This window comes from Zingiber officinale, chromosome 2A, assembly GCF_018446385.1.
Source record: "Zingiber officinale cultivar Zhangliang chromosome 2A, Zo_v1.1, whole genome shotgun sequence".
Lineage (NCBI taxonomy): Eukaryota > Viridiplantae > Streptophyta > Magnoliopsida > Zingiberales > Zingiberaceae > Zingiber > Zingiber officinale.
In genome coordinates, this window is record NC_055988.1 from 98,452,257 (window position 1) to 98,468,022 (window position 15,766).

At 38.9% G+C, this 15,766-nt stretch overlaps 1 protein-coding gene and 1 non-coding gene across 2 annotated transcripts; both read left to right on the forward strand.

Annotated features, from left to right (window-relative positions):
• The first annotated feature begins 2,221 nt into the window (after positions 1 to 2,221).
• LOC122044562 lies at positions 2,222 to 2,327 on the forward strand. Its single transcript, XR_006129597.1, has one exon. It is a non-coding gene; the product is annotated as a small nucleolar RNA R71 (small nucleolar RNA).
• A 10,965-nt stretch (positions 2,328 to 13,292) lies between these two features.
• On the forward strand, positions 13,293 to 14,489 carry LOC122043828 (desiccation-related protein PCC13-62-like). Its single transcript, XM_042604402.1, has 3 exons — positions 13,293 to 13,630; positions 13,714 to 13,939; positions 14,062 to 14,489. Exons 1-3 carry the CDS (start codon positions 13,293 to 13,295, stop codon positions 14,437 to 14,439), a joined length of 942 nt encoding a protein of 313 aa, XP_042460336.1. The 3' UTR covers positions 14,440 to 14,489.
• The last annotated feature ends 1,277 nt before the right edge of the window (positions 14,490 to 15,766 follow it).

The window sequence follows — 15,766 nt, forward strand, 5'->3', positions numbered from 1 at the left end:
ATTCAAGCATCAAGCACAAGTGTAGTGAAGATAAAATCCTTAAGGTTGAGCCAAAACTAAAACTCATCACCATAAGATTCTTAGCTTATTAATGCTTCCCAAGATAGAAAAAAGAACTACACAAAATTTACTACTAGCATCATTCGAACATCATGAATCAAGACAATAATCGTGCTAACATTTCACTTGAATCCAAGAAAGCATATAAGTGAAGATTTGATGTTCTCAAGATGTATGCCACAAAAAATCAAAACAAAATGCAAGACATAAGCAAAAACAAAAACAAACAAAGCAAATCAAATGCATCTAATGCATCCCCCCAGACTTAAATTTTTCATTGTCCCAATGAAAACTAAAAACAATGTGGAGGAGATTTTAAGAGAAGTTACCAAGTGATGAGCTCCAAATGGTTGACATTCATGTTTTTTTTTAAGATACTCCTCTATCCAATGTTCACAATCCTCCACAACTTTGAATTCTACAACAATAAGATAGACAAGAAAAATTAAGTAGAGGATACATGCTTATTATAAAGAGAGAACTAAAGACATAAAAGAAAATAAGGAAAATGAACTTGGGTTGCCTCCCAAGAAGCGCTTGTTTAAGGTCATTAGCTCGACCACCTCATTAGATTCATCTAAATCTTGCTCTTGGAGGGGTAAGATATTTTAGAACCCTCCTACCAAGGGCTCTTATTATGGAGGGAGCTTTCATCAAAGAAGCTACAAAGTAAAGTATAACTCTCTCCATCTTCGTCTTCTTGGAAATTTTTTCAGGTGGTCGAAGACGGTTCAGATTGAGCTTCCAATTATTGGCCCATGTGAAATCTGCACATCCAAAAGAAAAACAAATCTCCCACAAACATGTTATATAGTATAGAGCTAGAACCATATCAAGATAAGATGAATAAGTAATAAAAACTGAATCACATCCAACAAAGTCAATTATAGGTACCTCCATAAAGTTTTCCAAAAGATCACAAGAAATACTAACCTTACTTTGCTGAGAAATACCTGAAATTTCTAAACATGTAGATGTGACTTCCGCTGAATCAATTGATGGTTCTGGCTCTAGCTTAGGTGTTGATGATATCAATGATGGTGATTCTTGAGACTCTACTAGCTCTGTATAAGTCCCTACACATTGTTCCACAACATGATCAATTCTTAAAACCTCTAAGGGTTGTCTTGACAAAGGTGGTGATCCTTGAGATGCTGCTTCCACAACACAGCTCCCTACACATTCTTCCGTATCATCATCATCAACACATACATCAAAAAATAAACCAACATCTATGTCCTCAATAGGAGAATCAATAACAAGAAGATCAATAACTTCACTTGCAGTTTTAAGTTGATCTACCATATCACATTCATCATCTGAAAATTCAATGTCACTATAACACCTTATAAAATTTTGAGGTAGATCTGAAAACTTATTTACCACTACATTATCAATAAAATCCTCATCTGAAAAATCTTCATCTTCATATATATTCAGAAATCTACACTCAACCATATTAGTGTCACAGGATTTGCCGAGATCTTTATTTTCATTGACCCCCACTAACCTTTGTGGAAAAGGAACCCTTAGTGAAGGTCCTGGGAAAGACTGAACTCCCTTTTTCCCAAATTCCCTTTGAGCTTTTGGAGGAGGTCCAACTTGCTTATCTAATGTTGGTGTGATTAATCGTTGAGGGAAAGGTACTTGTGGCCTCTGGGAACTTCCTAGAGAAATGGAACTGAGTTCTTGTGATCTTCTATTATTCTTCTCCTCAATTTTAAACATGTCATTCTTCAGAAGTTCTTTATGATGTTTGCCCCTTCTCAACCCAACATCATCACACTTTTCATTGGATCTTGACTGTGTAGGAGGGGGATCTTCTTTAAACCATTTTGAAACAATACTATCAAGTTTTGCCCCCAAATGTTTGAACTCCTCACTCTGTGACTTGTGAATTTCAACATTTTTAGGTGGTTGAATTTCATTTTGTTTGACAGGCTCTCTTACATTTATGGCTTGCACTTTTTGAATATCTGAGGGAAATTCCATCCAACTTTTGTTCGACCATTCATGGAGGTTCAATGTCACTTGATCAATTAATGAATAAGCTTCATCTACACTTTTGTCCATAAAAGAACCTCCAGCTGATGAATCCAATAAACTCTTGTCTGAGAAAGAAATTCCCCCATAGAATATGTGCAAAATCAACCATTTTTCAAAACCATGATGAGGGCACTGTCTTTGAAGACTCTTGAATCTATCCCATGCTTCAAATAATGATTCTCCATATGCCTGAGAAAAATTTGTTATGCAATTCCTCATATACACCGTTCTACTTGGAGGGAAAAAATGATTCAGAAATTGCTTCTCCAATTGTTCCCAACTTGTGATGCTTTGAGGACAGAGAGAATATAGCCAAGTCCTTGCTTTATCCTTGATACTGAAAGGAAATGTCATCAATCGAACTGCATTTGCTGATACTCCTTCACATTTCACCAAATCACAAATCTCTAAAAATGTTTCAAGATACAGATAAGGACTTTCTGATACATCTCCTCCAAATTTGTGACCTTGTATCATGAAAATTATCTCTGGGTCTAGTTGGAAACTTTCTGTTTCAATTTGAGGTTGCACAATGGGAGATAAAAATCTTGCAGAAAAGGGTGTAGAAAAATTTCTCATGGGCCTGCTTGACATGTTAGTGCTAATGGATATTCAAGAAGAAAAAAGAAAATTATCAAGAATAAAAAACAAGAAATAAAATGCAATATGAAAAGCAAGAAAGCAAATGCAGAATTTAAATTGCAAGAAAGAAAGTGCATAATGAAGACAAGAAAGAAAAGATAAAAGGAAAAAGAAAAATATCTAGAATAATTCATATGCTAAAAATTGCAAGATATGTTTACAAAAGAAAAGAAGAAAGAAACAAGATCAAAAGAGAAAACAGAGAAAAGTTAGATTAGAGTACTAGAAATCAAGAATGCAAAATTAGAATTAGAATTAGAATTGCAACAAAAAGAATTGTCAAGAATGTTATTCAAGAAAGGAAAAACTTACGAAAACAGAATTCTAACAATTAGTTATAACTATGCAAATCAAAAGAAAAAAAGTTATGTTTAGTCTAACTCAATTGATAATCTCCAATGTTATAGCGCAGTCCCTGGCAACGGCGCCAAAAACTTGTCACGCTCCGCAAGTGTACGGAAATGTCGCAAGTAATATAAAAGATTATCGTATCCACAGGGACTGGAATAAGCACTAGAAATGTCTTAATGCGAATTAGCTAAACAACTATCCAATTGTTTCGAATGCAAAGTGAAGGTAAACAAATCTAATATTAAAGATCAACAAACAAGAGTTTAGTGTTTTGGGTTATGATAAAGGGAGATTCTAGGAGTTTCGGTTTCTTTGTAGGATTTCTCGAATGTAAATGGTTCACCAATTCTTATCCCTCAATTGCCAAACATGCAGAAAGTTGTCGGTTCTCTCTTGCAATAGACAACCGGCTAAGGACTGAGAAATGTATCTAAATAGGATTAATTAGACATGAACCTATGTTGTCCTTACACAGAAGTGCACCTATTACTATGCCTTCCTCGGATATCAACATAGATGCCCACGACTTATTAATCTATCAAGATACAAGAAACTAATCACAAAATCCATCCTACTCTCTTGAATATTCCTATTTCCTCTTCAAGATTGTCTCTCAAACGTCCTTACACGGGCTTGCACCTGTCACGTGGATCCCTCGGATGATCGAGTGAGAGTTTATCTTTACAAAGTCCATAAGAAATCCAAACAATTAATCAAGAATGAGAATTAAGCACGAATCACCATTAATCATTCAAGATCTAATTGATACAAGCAAGATAATGTCATTGAAACAAGAAAATGGCAAATCCATAAGAGATTACATCAATCCATCATACAAATACTCCCTTCATCCTAGAATACAAGATCTATTCCATGAATCGAGGAAGAAAACCCGAAGAAATAGAGAATACAAGCATTTCTTAAATCCCCAATCCAAGAAACCAAGAAAAAGGGGAAAAAGAAAACTTATCTACGAAGAAGCTTCGTCTTCGGATCCAATCCTCGCTCCGGAGTCGAAATCGTCAAGATCTCCCCTTGAATCGCCCAGAAATCCTCCCAAGATTGGGAGGAAACCACCAAATCTTGCCTTCTCCCAAAGGGGGATAGATCCCCTTTCAATTCATAAAGGAAGGTTTAAATAGAGGAGGGAATCGGGCGCCACACGGCCCCTCGACACGACCGTGTGAGATCCACACGGCCATGTCCAGTTCCTTCCCTGCCAATGCTGCACGGCCGCGTAGTGCACACGGCCAAGGCCCTCCTGCTCTCTGGAAATGCTACACGGCCGTGTGGTGCACACGGCCGCCACCTGCTTGGTCTCTGGAAAATCCACACGGCCGTGTGGTGCACATGGCCACCATCTGCTTGGCCTCTGGAAACTCCACACGGCCATGTAGATCTACACGGCCATGTAAGGCTTCTTTCTGATTTCTTCAAATCGAGACACGGCCGTGTGGGATTCACACGGCCATGTCCTCTTCCCTTCCTGTTAGGACCACACGGCCATGTGTGGTACACGGCCCGATGCTCTTTCTCCCTTCAATTACTTCCAAGCTTGCTCAAGGACACTTAATCTTCACCAATTTCGACTCCTGTGTACAGAAAATGCACAAAAAGCAGATCTCCGAACCAAAAGAGTAAATATGCTAAAAGGAAAGCTGGAAGTATAAAAATGCATAGATCAAGCATGCTCAAAGTATGTAAATGTGCGTAAAAATATGCATAAAAGAGTATATAATCTACGCACATCAGGGGTCGATAAGATGATGTGGTTATGAGTCAAGGCCACAAGGGGTCAGAAGTCAAGTTGACCTGGAGGTCAAGAAGGTCAGAAGTCAAGCCTCCGTGGCCGGTCAGAAATCCAGATGACGTGGAGGTCAATGAGGTCAAAAGTCAAGCCTCCGTGGCCGGTCAGAAATCAAGGAGACGTGGAGGTCAATGAGGTCAAAAGCCGAGCTTACATGGACAGGGTCGAAGTCTCATCAGAGGGGACGATCAAAAGATAGAATTATATGCCGGACAAGGACTAGCCCTGATAGCGGTCAAGGATCCGACCCACGTGCCTGGTCCGGAAGTATTAGTAATGGATAACAGCGAATATCAGCAGGTCTAGACACAGACTTGGCGTGCAGGTCGGGACATCCAAGCCAAGGATAACAGGTGTACACGCAGGCCTAGACACAGACCTGGCGTACAGGTCAGGACATCCCAGCCAAGGATAACAGGTGTACACGCAGACCTGGACACAGACCTGGCGTGCAGGTCGGGACATCCCAGCCAAGGATAATAGGCATATAAGCAGGTTTGGACACGAACCTTGCGTTCAGGTCGGGACATCCAAGCCAAGGATAACAGGTGTACACGCAAGCCTGGACACAGACCTGGCGTGCAGGTCGGGACATCCCAACCAAGGATAATAGGCATATAAGCAGGTTTGGACACGAACCTTGCGTTCAGGTCGGGACATCCAAGCCAAGGATAACAGGTGTACACGCAAGCCTTGACACAGACCTGGCGTGCAGGTCGGGACATCCCAACCAAGGATAATAGGCATATAAGCAGGTTTGGACACGAACCTTGCGTGCAGTTCGGGGCATCCAAGCCAAGGATAACAGGTGTACACGCAGGCCTGGACATAGACCTGGCGTGCAGGTCGGGACATCCCAGCCAAGGATAATAGGCATATAAGCAAGTTTGGACACAAACCTTGCGTGCAGGTCGGGACATCCAAGCCAAGGATAACAGGTGTACAACAGGTCTGGGCGCAGACCTAGCGTGCAGGTCGGAACGTACAAGCCGAGGATTACGGGTATACAAGCAGGTCTGGACATAGACCTAGCGTGCAGGTCGGGACGCACAAGCCATGGAGGATAACAGAAAGAAGCAGGTCTAGACACAGACCTAGCGTGCAGGTCGGAACGTACAAGCCGAAGATTATGGGTATACAAGCAGGTCTAGACATAGACCTAGCATGCAGGTCGGGACGCACAAGCCATGGAGGATAACAGATAGAAGCAGGTCTGGACACAGACCTGGCAAGCAGGTCGGAACGTACAAGCCGAGGATTACGGGTATACAAGCAGGTATGGACATAGACCTAGCGTGCAGGTCAGGACGCACAAGCCATGGAGAATAATAGATAGAAGCGGGTCAGGATACAGACCCAGCGAATAAGTCAGAACGTACAAGCCAAGGATAATAGGTATACAGGCAGGTCTGGATACAGACCTAGTGTGCAGGTCAGGAAGTGCAAGCCAGGGATAACAGCAGATAGAAGTAGGTCGGGGTACAGATCTCAAATTACAGACTCGTTGTCTAGACGCTACAAGATGAACAAGCCAAGGAATTGTAACCGCTTGTCAGAGAATGTCAGAGAATAATCAGCATGTTAGGGAATATTCTCATAGTCAGGGCTCATTACCCCTTTTGATTCCGTCGCCAGCCTATGAACAGGTGCCACCTGTCATCCACCGCCAGACAAAGTCTGACAACCGACATTCCCTGACACCCGTCAGACCCAGAAACTTCCGTTGCAGTATAAAAAGGGAGGCTTTGTCCCTTACACAGGTACGCTCACTCGTCATTTCTCACTAGTCTTTACTTTTCGTCCTTTCTCTGTGATTTCTGGGGAAAAAGTACCTAACTTGAGCATCGGAGGGCCGGACCCGGGGACTTTTTCCCTGGTTTCTAGTCTTTAACAACTGGTGGACTCGTCTGAGTGTAGGCAGAGCGACAGCGTCATCGTCCAGGTCATCTCTCTCCGTCGGTCGCCCGTGCGAACCTTTCTAGGGGGGTACCCGGTAGATTCAACCCTTCAGTGACTTTTCGTCAACTTCCAGTACAACAAGGCCCGCCTTCATCCGACTAAGCTTCCGGACGGGATCACTACGTTTGCTTTGTTCTTCTTTTTTGGACACATTTGGCATGGTGCTAGAACCTTGTTCAGAGATGTTTTTGCTGGTATTGATCCAGATTTGGATGTTCAAGTGGAATTTGGAGCATTCCAAAAAATAAGAGGTTCAACTACAAGGAGACAAGTAGTCTGATACAAGATTGCTCTGGTATCTTTCGTCTCTTTTTTTATTTGACATAGGGTTAGAGTACTTAAGAAATCTTGACTTGAATAACTATTTTTTCTTTTCCTTTTCCTTAACATCTACTCACAAACAGCGGTGAATCCTCTGTGGGCTATCTAAATATCTTTGAGCATTTCAACTTATACCTAATCATCCCGGGTCCACACCTCAATAAGGTGCTTACTTAAGATGTCAAAGTATATGTCTTCATGACCAAGATGACTTGTATACCTTAAATCGAAGGAAACTAGCACTCGAGTTACAGTAAAAGCTTTACAAACATATCCATATATATAGTTAACCATATGAAGTCTTACAGCGAGTTACTCCAATATACTAGTTACCATAACTAATATCCACGTTTAACTCTCGACATCCCAATATCTCCAACCAGTGAAAAAATAGATGCTTGGTGAACCAAGGAGTATAACCCATGTTAGACTTATAGAATTAATGATATCTAAATGCATCAATTCAACGACTAGGGAAATTCCAATATATTCATAATTACACATGTAGAGATAATCACTAGTTGTAATTCAATCACAATTTCTCTCATGCTATGAATTATATTACATGCATTCAGTAAATGAGTTTAAGACAATCAAACATATAATATGAACTCAAATAGTGAATCTATATTTAGTACAAGCTGTAAGATGATTGCCTAAGTACATCCCTTAAAATCTAACATCTCTTGCCGCCGACCACAACAAGAGGGTCTCCTCTTGTTATCATAAGCTACCTAAAGGAAGAAGATCTTCCTTTTGCTTCTTTTTCCTCTTCTTGATCCTTCTCCTTCGCTCGTGGCTAGTACCTTCTAAAAGTAAAACTTGTTCTCTTGGAGTTATCTTAAAGAGCTCGGCGTGGATATGAATAGATGTGAGATTTGATAACGTCATAAAAGGTTGATGCCCTTCTCGTTACAAGTCATCCGTAAGGTATATCTAGAATAATTGTTATTCGATTTCATTATATTTTATGATCTTGTCTGCATGATTGTATCTTGCAGAAGAATCTTAAAGCAACGTGGGGCGAATCATCATCATCCGAATCTAAAATTGAGACCCACACTAGAATCGCACTTACAACCAACTACCAAGAGGAAAGCATCAATGAAGGGGAAGCTACTTCAGAGGAAAGTGACAGTGAAGGGGAAGCATCCAACTTTAAATCTGACATGATAAGTCAGGTATATCTTCTTCCTCCTCACCAATTATACGAAGCTATTAAATCCCGAACGGTCTAGCCTGGAACCATCGACGCCTTCCGTGCTGCTATCCTTATGCTTTCGAATAAGCTCATCAGGGAGATGATGGAACCGCCCTTCTGGTCCTTTCAACCCGACCTTATTCAAGAGCTCTCCATCTATCGGTCGATATATTTTACCGATTGCTCCTCCTTTTATTTGAACCTTGATTTTACTCTTTTTTTTCTTGATGTTATTTCATCGATCAGCATCAGATGATTATTTTTCTTGCTAAAAAAGGGATTTATTTTAGATGTCTTATATCAGTAAATTTTCATCTCTCTGTTTTTCAATCCAAATCCATTTCCCCCCTCCAAATCGGAAGGCGCACCATCCAGCCTATATTTCCTTTTGGATGGCTATTCGATAACTTTTACCAATAATGAAGCAGAATATGAAGCATGGATAGCCGACATGCAAGCTACAAGGCATGTGGGAGCCACCCGGGTCTTAATCTATTCAGATTCTCAGTTAGCCGCTCAGTAATTGTAGGTTAATTTTGAGATTAATAATGAATGGCTCAAGATATATGTGGAGGCATTTGAGAAGTTAAAAGCAGAGTTTTAAGGAGTTACTTTATAGAAAATCCCCTGAGCAGAAAATTAAAATGCAGACGAGTTAGACAAATTGGCTAACTCCTTGGTCCCGTGGACTCTGGACAAGCCGGTGGGCTACTAGCTCATATTAAAAGATAGGTCGAGTTAGAATTACAAAGTGATTGGTCGGCACCGTTAATCTCATTTCTTCAACAAGGCACCTTACCATCCAACCGGGAACAAGCACATATGATCAAGAAAAGAGTTGGTCGGTTCAGCTTGGTCGGAGATCATTTATACAAGAGGGCTTTCTCTCAACCATTACTTAAGTGAGTAGGCCCGGAGGATGTGTAATATGTTGGTGCAATTAACATTAATGATCAAACTCAGGTTTTGATGAATGACAATTGGTTTAAATTTAAATGTTATGTTTGTCTAACCTCTTTATCGAGTGTGTAAGAATTGATGAGTCTAGAGGACCAGACATCAGACTGAAGTCCAGATGTGCAATTCTAGTAGGAAGTTCAGCTGCCTTGGTTTGGGAGACCTGACAGCTGATTGAAGTCTAGTCGGGATGTTCGATTCTAGACAATTGGTTGAAGTTCAGATGTACGATTCTGATAGGAAGACATGATGGGTCAAGAGGCAAGTCAAGAGACTGCAAATGATGAGGTAAGTCAACTGAAGGAGAGTGATCTAGTGAGGATGAGTCCTAGTAAGACTATAGGCGCTGATCCAGCTTAGATCCATTTTGAAAGTCTAAGCTAAGACCATGACTAGATCATGGTCTTCGTAAGACTGGATATAACTCATAAATAAACTATTTATGCATATATTTTTCTAACTCTGTCTTGTAGATACATACGTAGATCATCAAATCCTGCATGCGTGACCACTGACAAAGCTTGATTCCGAGTCCAGAGTCAAAAGATATGACCTCCGGAAGATTACTATGTTGAATAGTGATTGGAGGTGTCTTAAGTGGATGAAGTAAATTGAACCGAACCAAACCCAACTGGACTGAACCAAAATAAACCAAACTAAATCAGACCGAACTGAAGCAATAGATAAGATTTAAATTATTTAATTAGTTTTCTCTACATAATTATCCGTAAGATCTGAAGTCAGAAAGTTTATCTCGAATTCAATGGATTTGATAAGAACATGTTCATCTATAAAGGAGGCTAGATATCCAAGAAAGAAAATAACATTTCTACACGATTTCTCGATCGGCCGGCTGCTTCGACTTTGTACTACTACTATGCTACGATGCTGCTACACCATACTACTACAGAAGGACCAACACCAATGCACAAGCGCATTCAAATCTTTGTCTAAGTATTGGGTAATAGTTTTGGTTTAAAGTTAATTATTGCTTAAAAAAATTATAGTTGTTACACTTTCTTCTTTTTTTGAGTATTCAATTATGATTGATTAGTGGACTATCCATCAGAAAGATCCAAAGGGCTTCGGTCTTCGAGTAGGAGTCGTTTAAGGCTCTAAACCAAGTAAAAATAATGGTGCTTTATTTCTTTCTATTTTTCTTACTAAGTTTATTTTTATGTTGTACACTCATTTTATAAAATTGAAAAAAAAAAAGTTTTAAAATACACGTGATTCAACCCCTCTCACGTGCAATCGATCTTATAAGTGGTATCAGAGCAAGGACGCTCTAATTTGGTGCAACCATCGATAGTGCAACCATCGAGATATACAAGATGGATGAATTCAATCAATGGAGGATGTAGATGAAAAGTTTCATGCTTATGAATGACTTTGATGGTGGCATGGCACTGAAGCAATCTTCTCAAAATTTGGAATCAAATATAAAGGTAATGAAGTTAATTTCGAGTTTATTGTCTGACAAAATTATTTCAAGAATAAGAGAACACGGAGATGCCCACGAGTTTTGGACTCAACTAATCAAGCTTCTTGAGGAGTTTTTGAAGCCGGAGGATCGAGTCAAAAGTGAATCCAGACTCGAGTCCAAATCAACGGAGAAGCATACAGAATTAAGGGTTACATTTAATGTTAGTACAATTTACCAAAATACCTCTGTCATTAGTAATCTAGATAACATGCATAATAATTTAGATATTTCTAAAAATATCTCTATCAGTAGTACTTTAGATAACATGCATGATAATTTAGATATTTCTGAAAACACTTAGTATTTTATATGAAAAAATTATTTTTTTTTATGATAATTTAGATTTACATGATTTAGTGAATTTAAATAAATCAAATTTAATTAAAAATTTAGAATTAAATAATAATTTATTTAATAATAATAATTTTACTATGAAAAAGTCCATTTTAATTTAAAATATAAATTCAAATAATCATTTATTTAATAATTTAAATTTAAATAATTTAATTAATAATATGAATTTAGATAATTATTCAATTAAAAAATAAATATAATTTCAATAATTCAAAATTAATTAGTAAATTTAATCAAGAAAATAACCAAGTTAATCTAAATCTTGATAAAATTAATTATAATCTTTGATAGAGTTTTCTCTTTATTTGAGATAAATCCAAGTTGAATAATTGAAATCTAATTAATTTTTTTTCAAACTTATTTAATTATCAAAATAAATCTAGATAAGTCAAATTTAACTAATTCAAATCTTAGTAATAATCAAATTTAAATAATTCTAAAAATTTAAATATTAATTCAAATAATTCTGAAATTAATAAAATTAATTAATTCTAAAATTAATAAAAATATGACTTTAATTAATATATAAATTTCAAACTTAAATAACTTAAATTTAAAAAATTAAAACTTAACTAAACAAGATAAATCTCAATTAACTAATTCAAATTTTCTCCTTCATAATCTAATTGATAATAATAATTTAATCAATTCAAAAGCTTAAAATAAATAAAAATTTGAAACTTAAAATGATAAAATAGATCTAGATAAAATTAATAAATACCTTAAAATAATATTTGACAATTTAGATAACATTAATCTAGAAATTTCTATTCAAAACTAAGATAATTTAATTAATAAAAAATTAAATCTTAAGGATAATAATTTAGATAAAATTAATCTAAAAAATTCAACTAATAATATAAACTTAGAAGATAAAGAAAATATAAATATAAGGAGATTGAATCACATGCCTAAGATGGAGATGGAGTCGAAACTTTTAACTAGGCCTCTTAGCTAAGAAGTTGCTCAAATAACTCATCAAAGGTAACTAACTTGCAAAGCATATTAGATATTGCAATAGTCTTGGCTAAAATCATTCATGACACGAATGGAAAGCTCATCAAAGTCAACTTTGACATCCATAAGCGCAAGAACATCAATATTTCTTTTGATGTTTTACATATGATCAGTGATAGATCTATTACCTTGGTGAGGGTTGGCAAGATTTTGATAATGAGTCATAATCCTGTCATATGGGGGAGCAGCATAGGTTCTCTCCAGCGTCTGCCACGCGTCTCTAGATGAAGTTGATGAAGAAATAAACTCCACAAGAGTAGGAGACATCAAACCTACAATAGCGTCGAGGAGAAGTTGATCTTAACGGAGCCAGAGAATATGATCAGGATTCGCCTAAGGGAACGTAGCGCCTGTAGGTGTTATCAACATAAGGGGCAGGAACGTCAGCCACCGATAAATCCCAGTAAGTCAAATCCAAATAAAAGAAGTGAACTACAAGTGCTAACAGAATAATTGGAAGTGGTGAGTTTCAAAGGTGCCTGAGCATTGACGTTGAGAACTATAATGTAGGAAGGTGAATCAGGAGCATTTATGAGAGATAATCGACGGGTGATGTCGTCGGCGACAGCTAATGTACGAGGTAGTCGGTGGGTATTGTGGGCGGCGGTTAGGATTTGAGGGGGAAAATTACTGTTAAGCTTAGCTTTTTGATACCATATTGACAATATAATACACTAGTTTATTAATAATAATATATGGTATATAAATATTATTACAAGTATAAAATAGGAAAATACATAAATTAGGAAAACATACTAAAAAAATGCTGGGAAATAAATAAATAAATATTAATTATTACAAGTATAAAATAGAAAAAAAATACCTAAATTAAGAAAACACATTGAAATAAATAAATAAACATTGATTATTACACATGTAAAATAGGAAAATACGAGAAACACATTAAAATACTGGAAATAAATAAATAAGTTTTCCATAATAATAATTATTACAAGTGTAAAATAAAAAAAAATACATAAAATTGGAAAACGCATTAATATCCCGCTCAGCTCAGCTCGATCTATATAAAGCCAGGGAACCCTCTTGATCTCGTGCATCAGACTCGCTTGCTTGGAGCTTGGTCGATCGGCATGGCTTTTGTGGCGGTCCGTGTCTTGTCTCTCTTCGTCCTCTCCACGGCCGCGGTCGTGACGGTGATCGGAGCAGCCAAGAATCCAACATGTGGGTCGCCGACGATCGGGGAGCCGTTGCTCCCCCTGGACAGGGACTTGCTGCAGTTCGCGCTGAACCTGGAGCACACGGAGTGTGACTTCTTCCTGTTCGGCGCCCTCGGCCGCGGGCTCGACTCCGTCGCGCCGGAGCTGGCCATGGGCGGGCCGCCGCCGATCGGCGCGAGGAAGGCCAACCTCGACGCGACCACAAAGCTCATCATCGAGGAGTTTGCCTATCAAGAAGTCGGCCATTTGAGGTATATATTCATTAAATTAAATTACGCCTCCTGATTCACTCTGAACTAGCTGATCGATCGCGCATCGTAACTGATATATGAAGGGCGATCAAGAGCACTGTCGGAGGGTTCCCGAGGCCTCAACTCGATTTGAGCGCTCACAACTTCGCGAACATAATGGACAATGCTTTGGGATACCATCTGAATCCTCCATTTGATCCCTACGTTGACACTCTCAATTACCTCCTCGCCTCCTACGCGATCCCTTACATGGGCCTGGTCGCCTACGTCGGCGCAAACCCCAACACCAATGGCTTCGTCGCCAAGAGGGTAATCCTAGAGATCGATCGTCGAATGGCTTAATTATATATATATATATATATAATTATATATATATATATATATAATTATATTATTATAGATTAACTGTTTGTAACTGTAAATTTGCGCAGCTTTTGGCGGGATTGCTGGCCGTGGAAGCTGGGCAAGATGCGATCATAAGGGCGATTCTGTATCAGCGCAAGGACGAGCTGGTGGCGCCGTACAATATCACGGTGGCGGAGTTCACGGTTCGGATATCGGAGCTGAGGAACCGGCTGGCGATGTGCGGCATGAAGGACGAAGGGCTGCTGGTGCCGCGGGAGCTGGGGGCCGAGGCAAGGATGTCCACCAACATACTGTCGGCCAACAAGGATTCCCTCGGCTACAAGCGAACACCGGCAGAGGTGCTCCGGGTGGTGTATGGGACTGGGAGTGAGCATGTGCCCGGAGGGTTCCTCCCTAAAGGCGGGGATGGGAAAATCGCAAGGGCATTCTTGGCATCTCCTTGAGAAGAGATTAGAGTGATAGCTCGGATTGAATAATGATGGCATCTATGAGATTATGTGTATAATCGCGTTGTAATCTTCGAGATTATGTGTGAGTGTCCATCTCAAGCAATATATTTGGCCTTTATTTTAACATAAATTTGTAAAAGAGACAAAAACAGAAACTGATCAGAAAAAGTGGTCAAACAAAAGTCAACTTCATCGCCAATCATACAATCATGCACACACATAAGATGTCTTTGACATTTCCAGGGGTCTAATCACACACAATCATTATGTCACAATAGTTGGAGTCTGCAACCACAGAGTTAGCATATTCTACTATTATCCTACCTAAATTATGTTTGACATGTATATAATTTAACTGAAAACCAAACACACAGAGGCAAACTCTAGCTCTGATACCAATTGTTGGTTGCTACTCGGAATATCGTACCAGTTGTAACGACCTGCCTTCTACTGACAAGGCTGTAACGCCGGGGGTTGCATTATGCTAAACTATTCTTGGGATATCACTAAATATCAAGGTGTGGAAAAGCTGAAATAATTAAAACTCTCTGCTATTTACTATAAAATCTGGAAATTAAACTCAGAATACACTTCTGAAGTTGTACATATGCTAAAGAAGGGAACTTAACTTTCTATTTGATCAAAAAGTTGAAATTTGACACTTCTAGCTAAAATCAGACATTCCTATCGATCGGCTGATCGATTGGAGTGGTCTGATCGATCCACTGATCGATTCAACGTGCTACTGTGCACGGGGTCAATTCTGGATCGATCGGCTGATCGATCCAGCCTAGCCAATCGATCCGATAATCGATTCAGAGGCTCTCTGTTCGCGGAAATTAAATTCCCGATTGATCGGCTAATCGATCCATGGCCGATCGATCAGCTAATCGATTCAACAGCTCTCTGTACGCGACAGATTACCTCCCAATCGATCGGCTGATTGATTGGGGACCCTCCAATCTATCGGCTGATCGATTGGAGCTCTAATTTCTGCTGCATTTCAGAATTTCATGTACAACATGGATATATCAACTAATAAATACTAAACTCTTACTAAACAGGTCATGATTCATAACTTACCGACTAACATCAAGGTAACTAGAAGTCTAGGCATAACCTAATGCATACCTTCATGATTCATAACATTTAGACACTAAAAAGGTGCAGAAAATAAACTATAAGGAGTTCTAATCCTTTAACTTGCTGGTCTCCAAGGTCTTTATTCCAAGTTCCTTCTCACACACATCTGGTCGCATTGAACTCCAGCCTCCGCTAATCCATCTTCCCTTTATCTTTATCTGCAGTATAAGGAAAATGA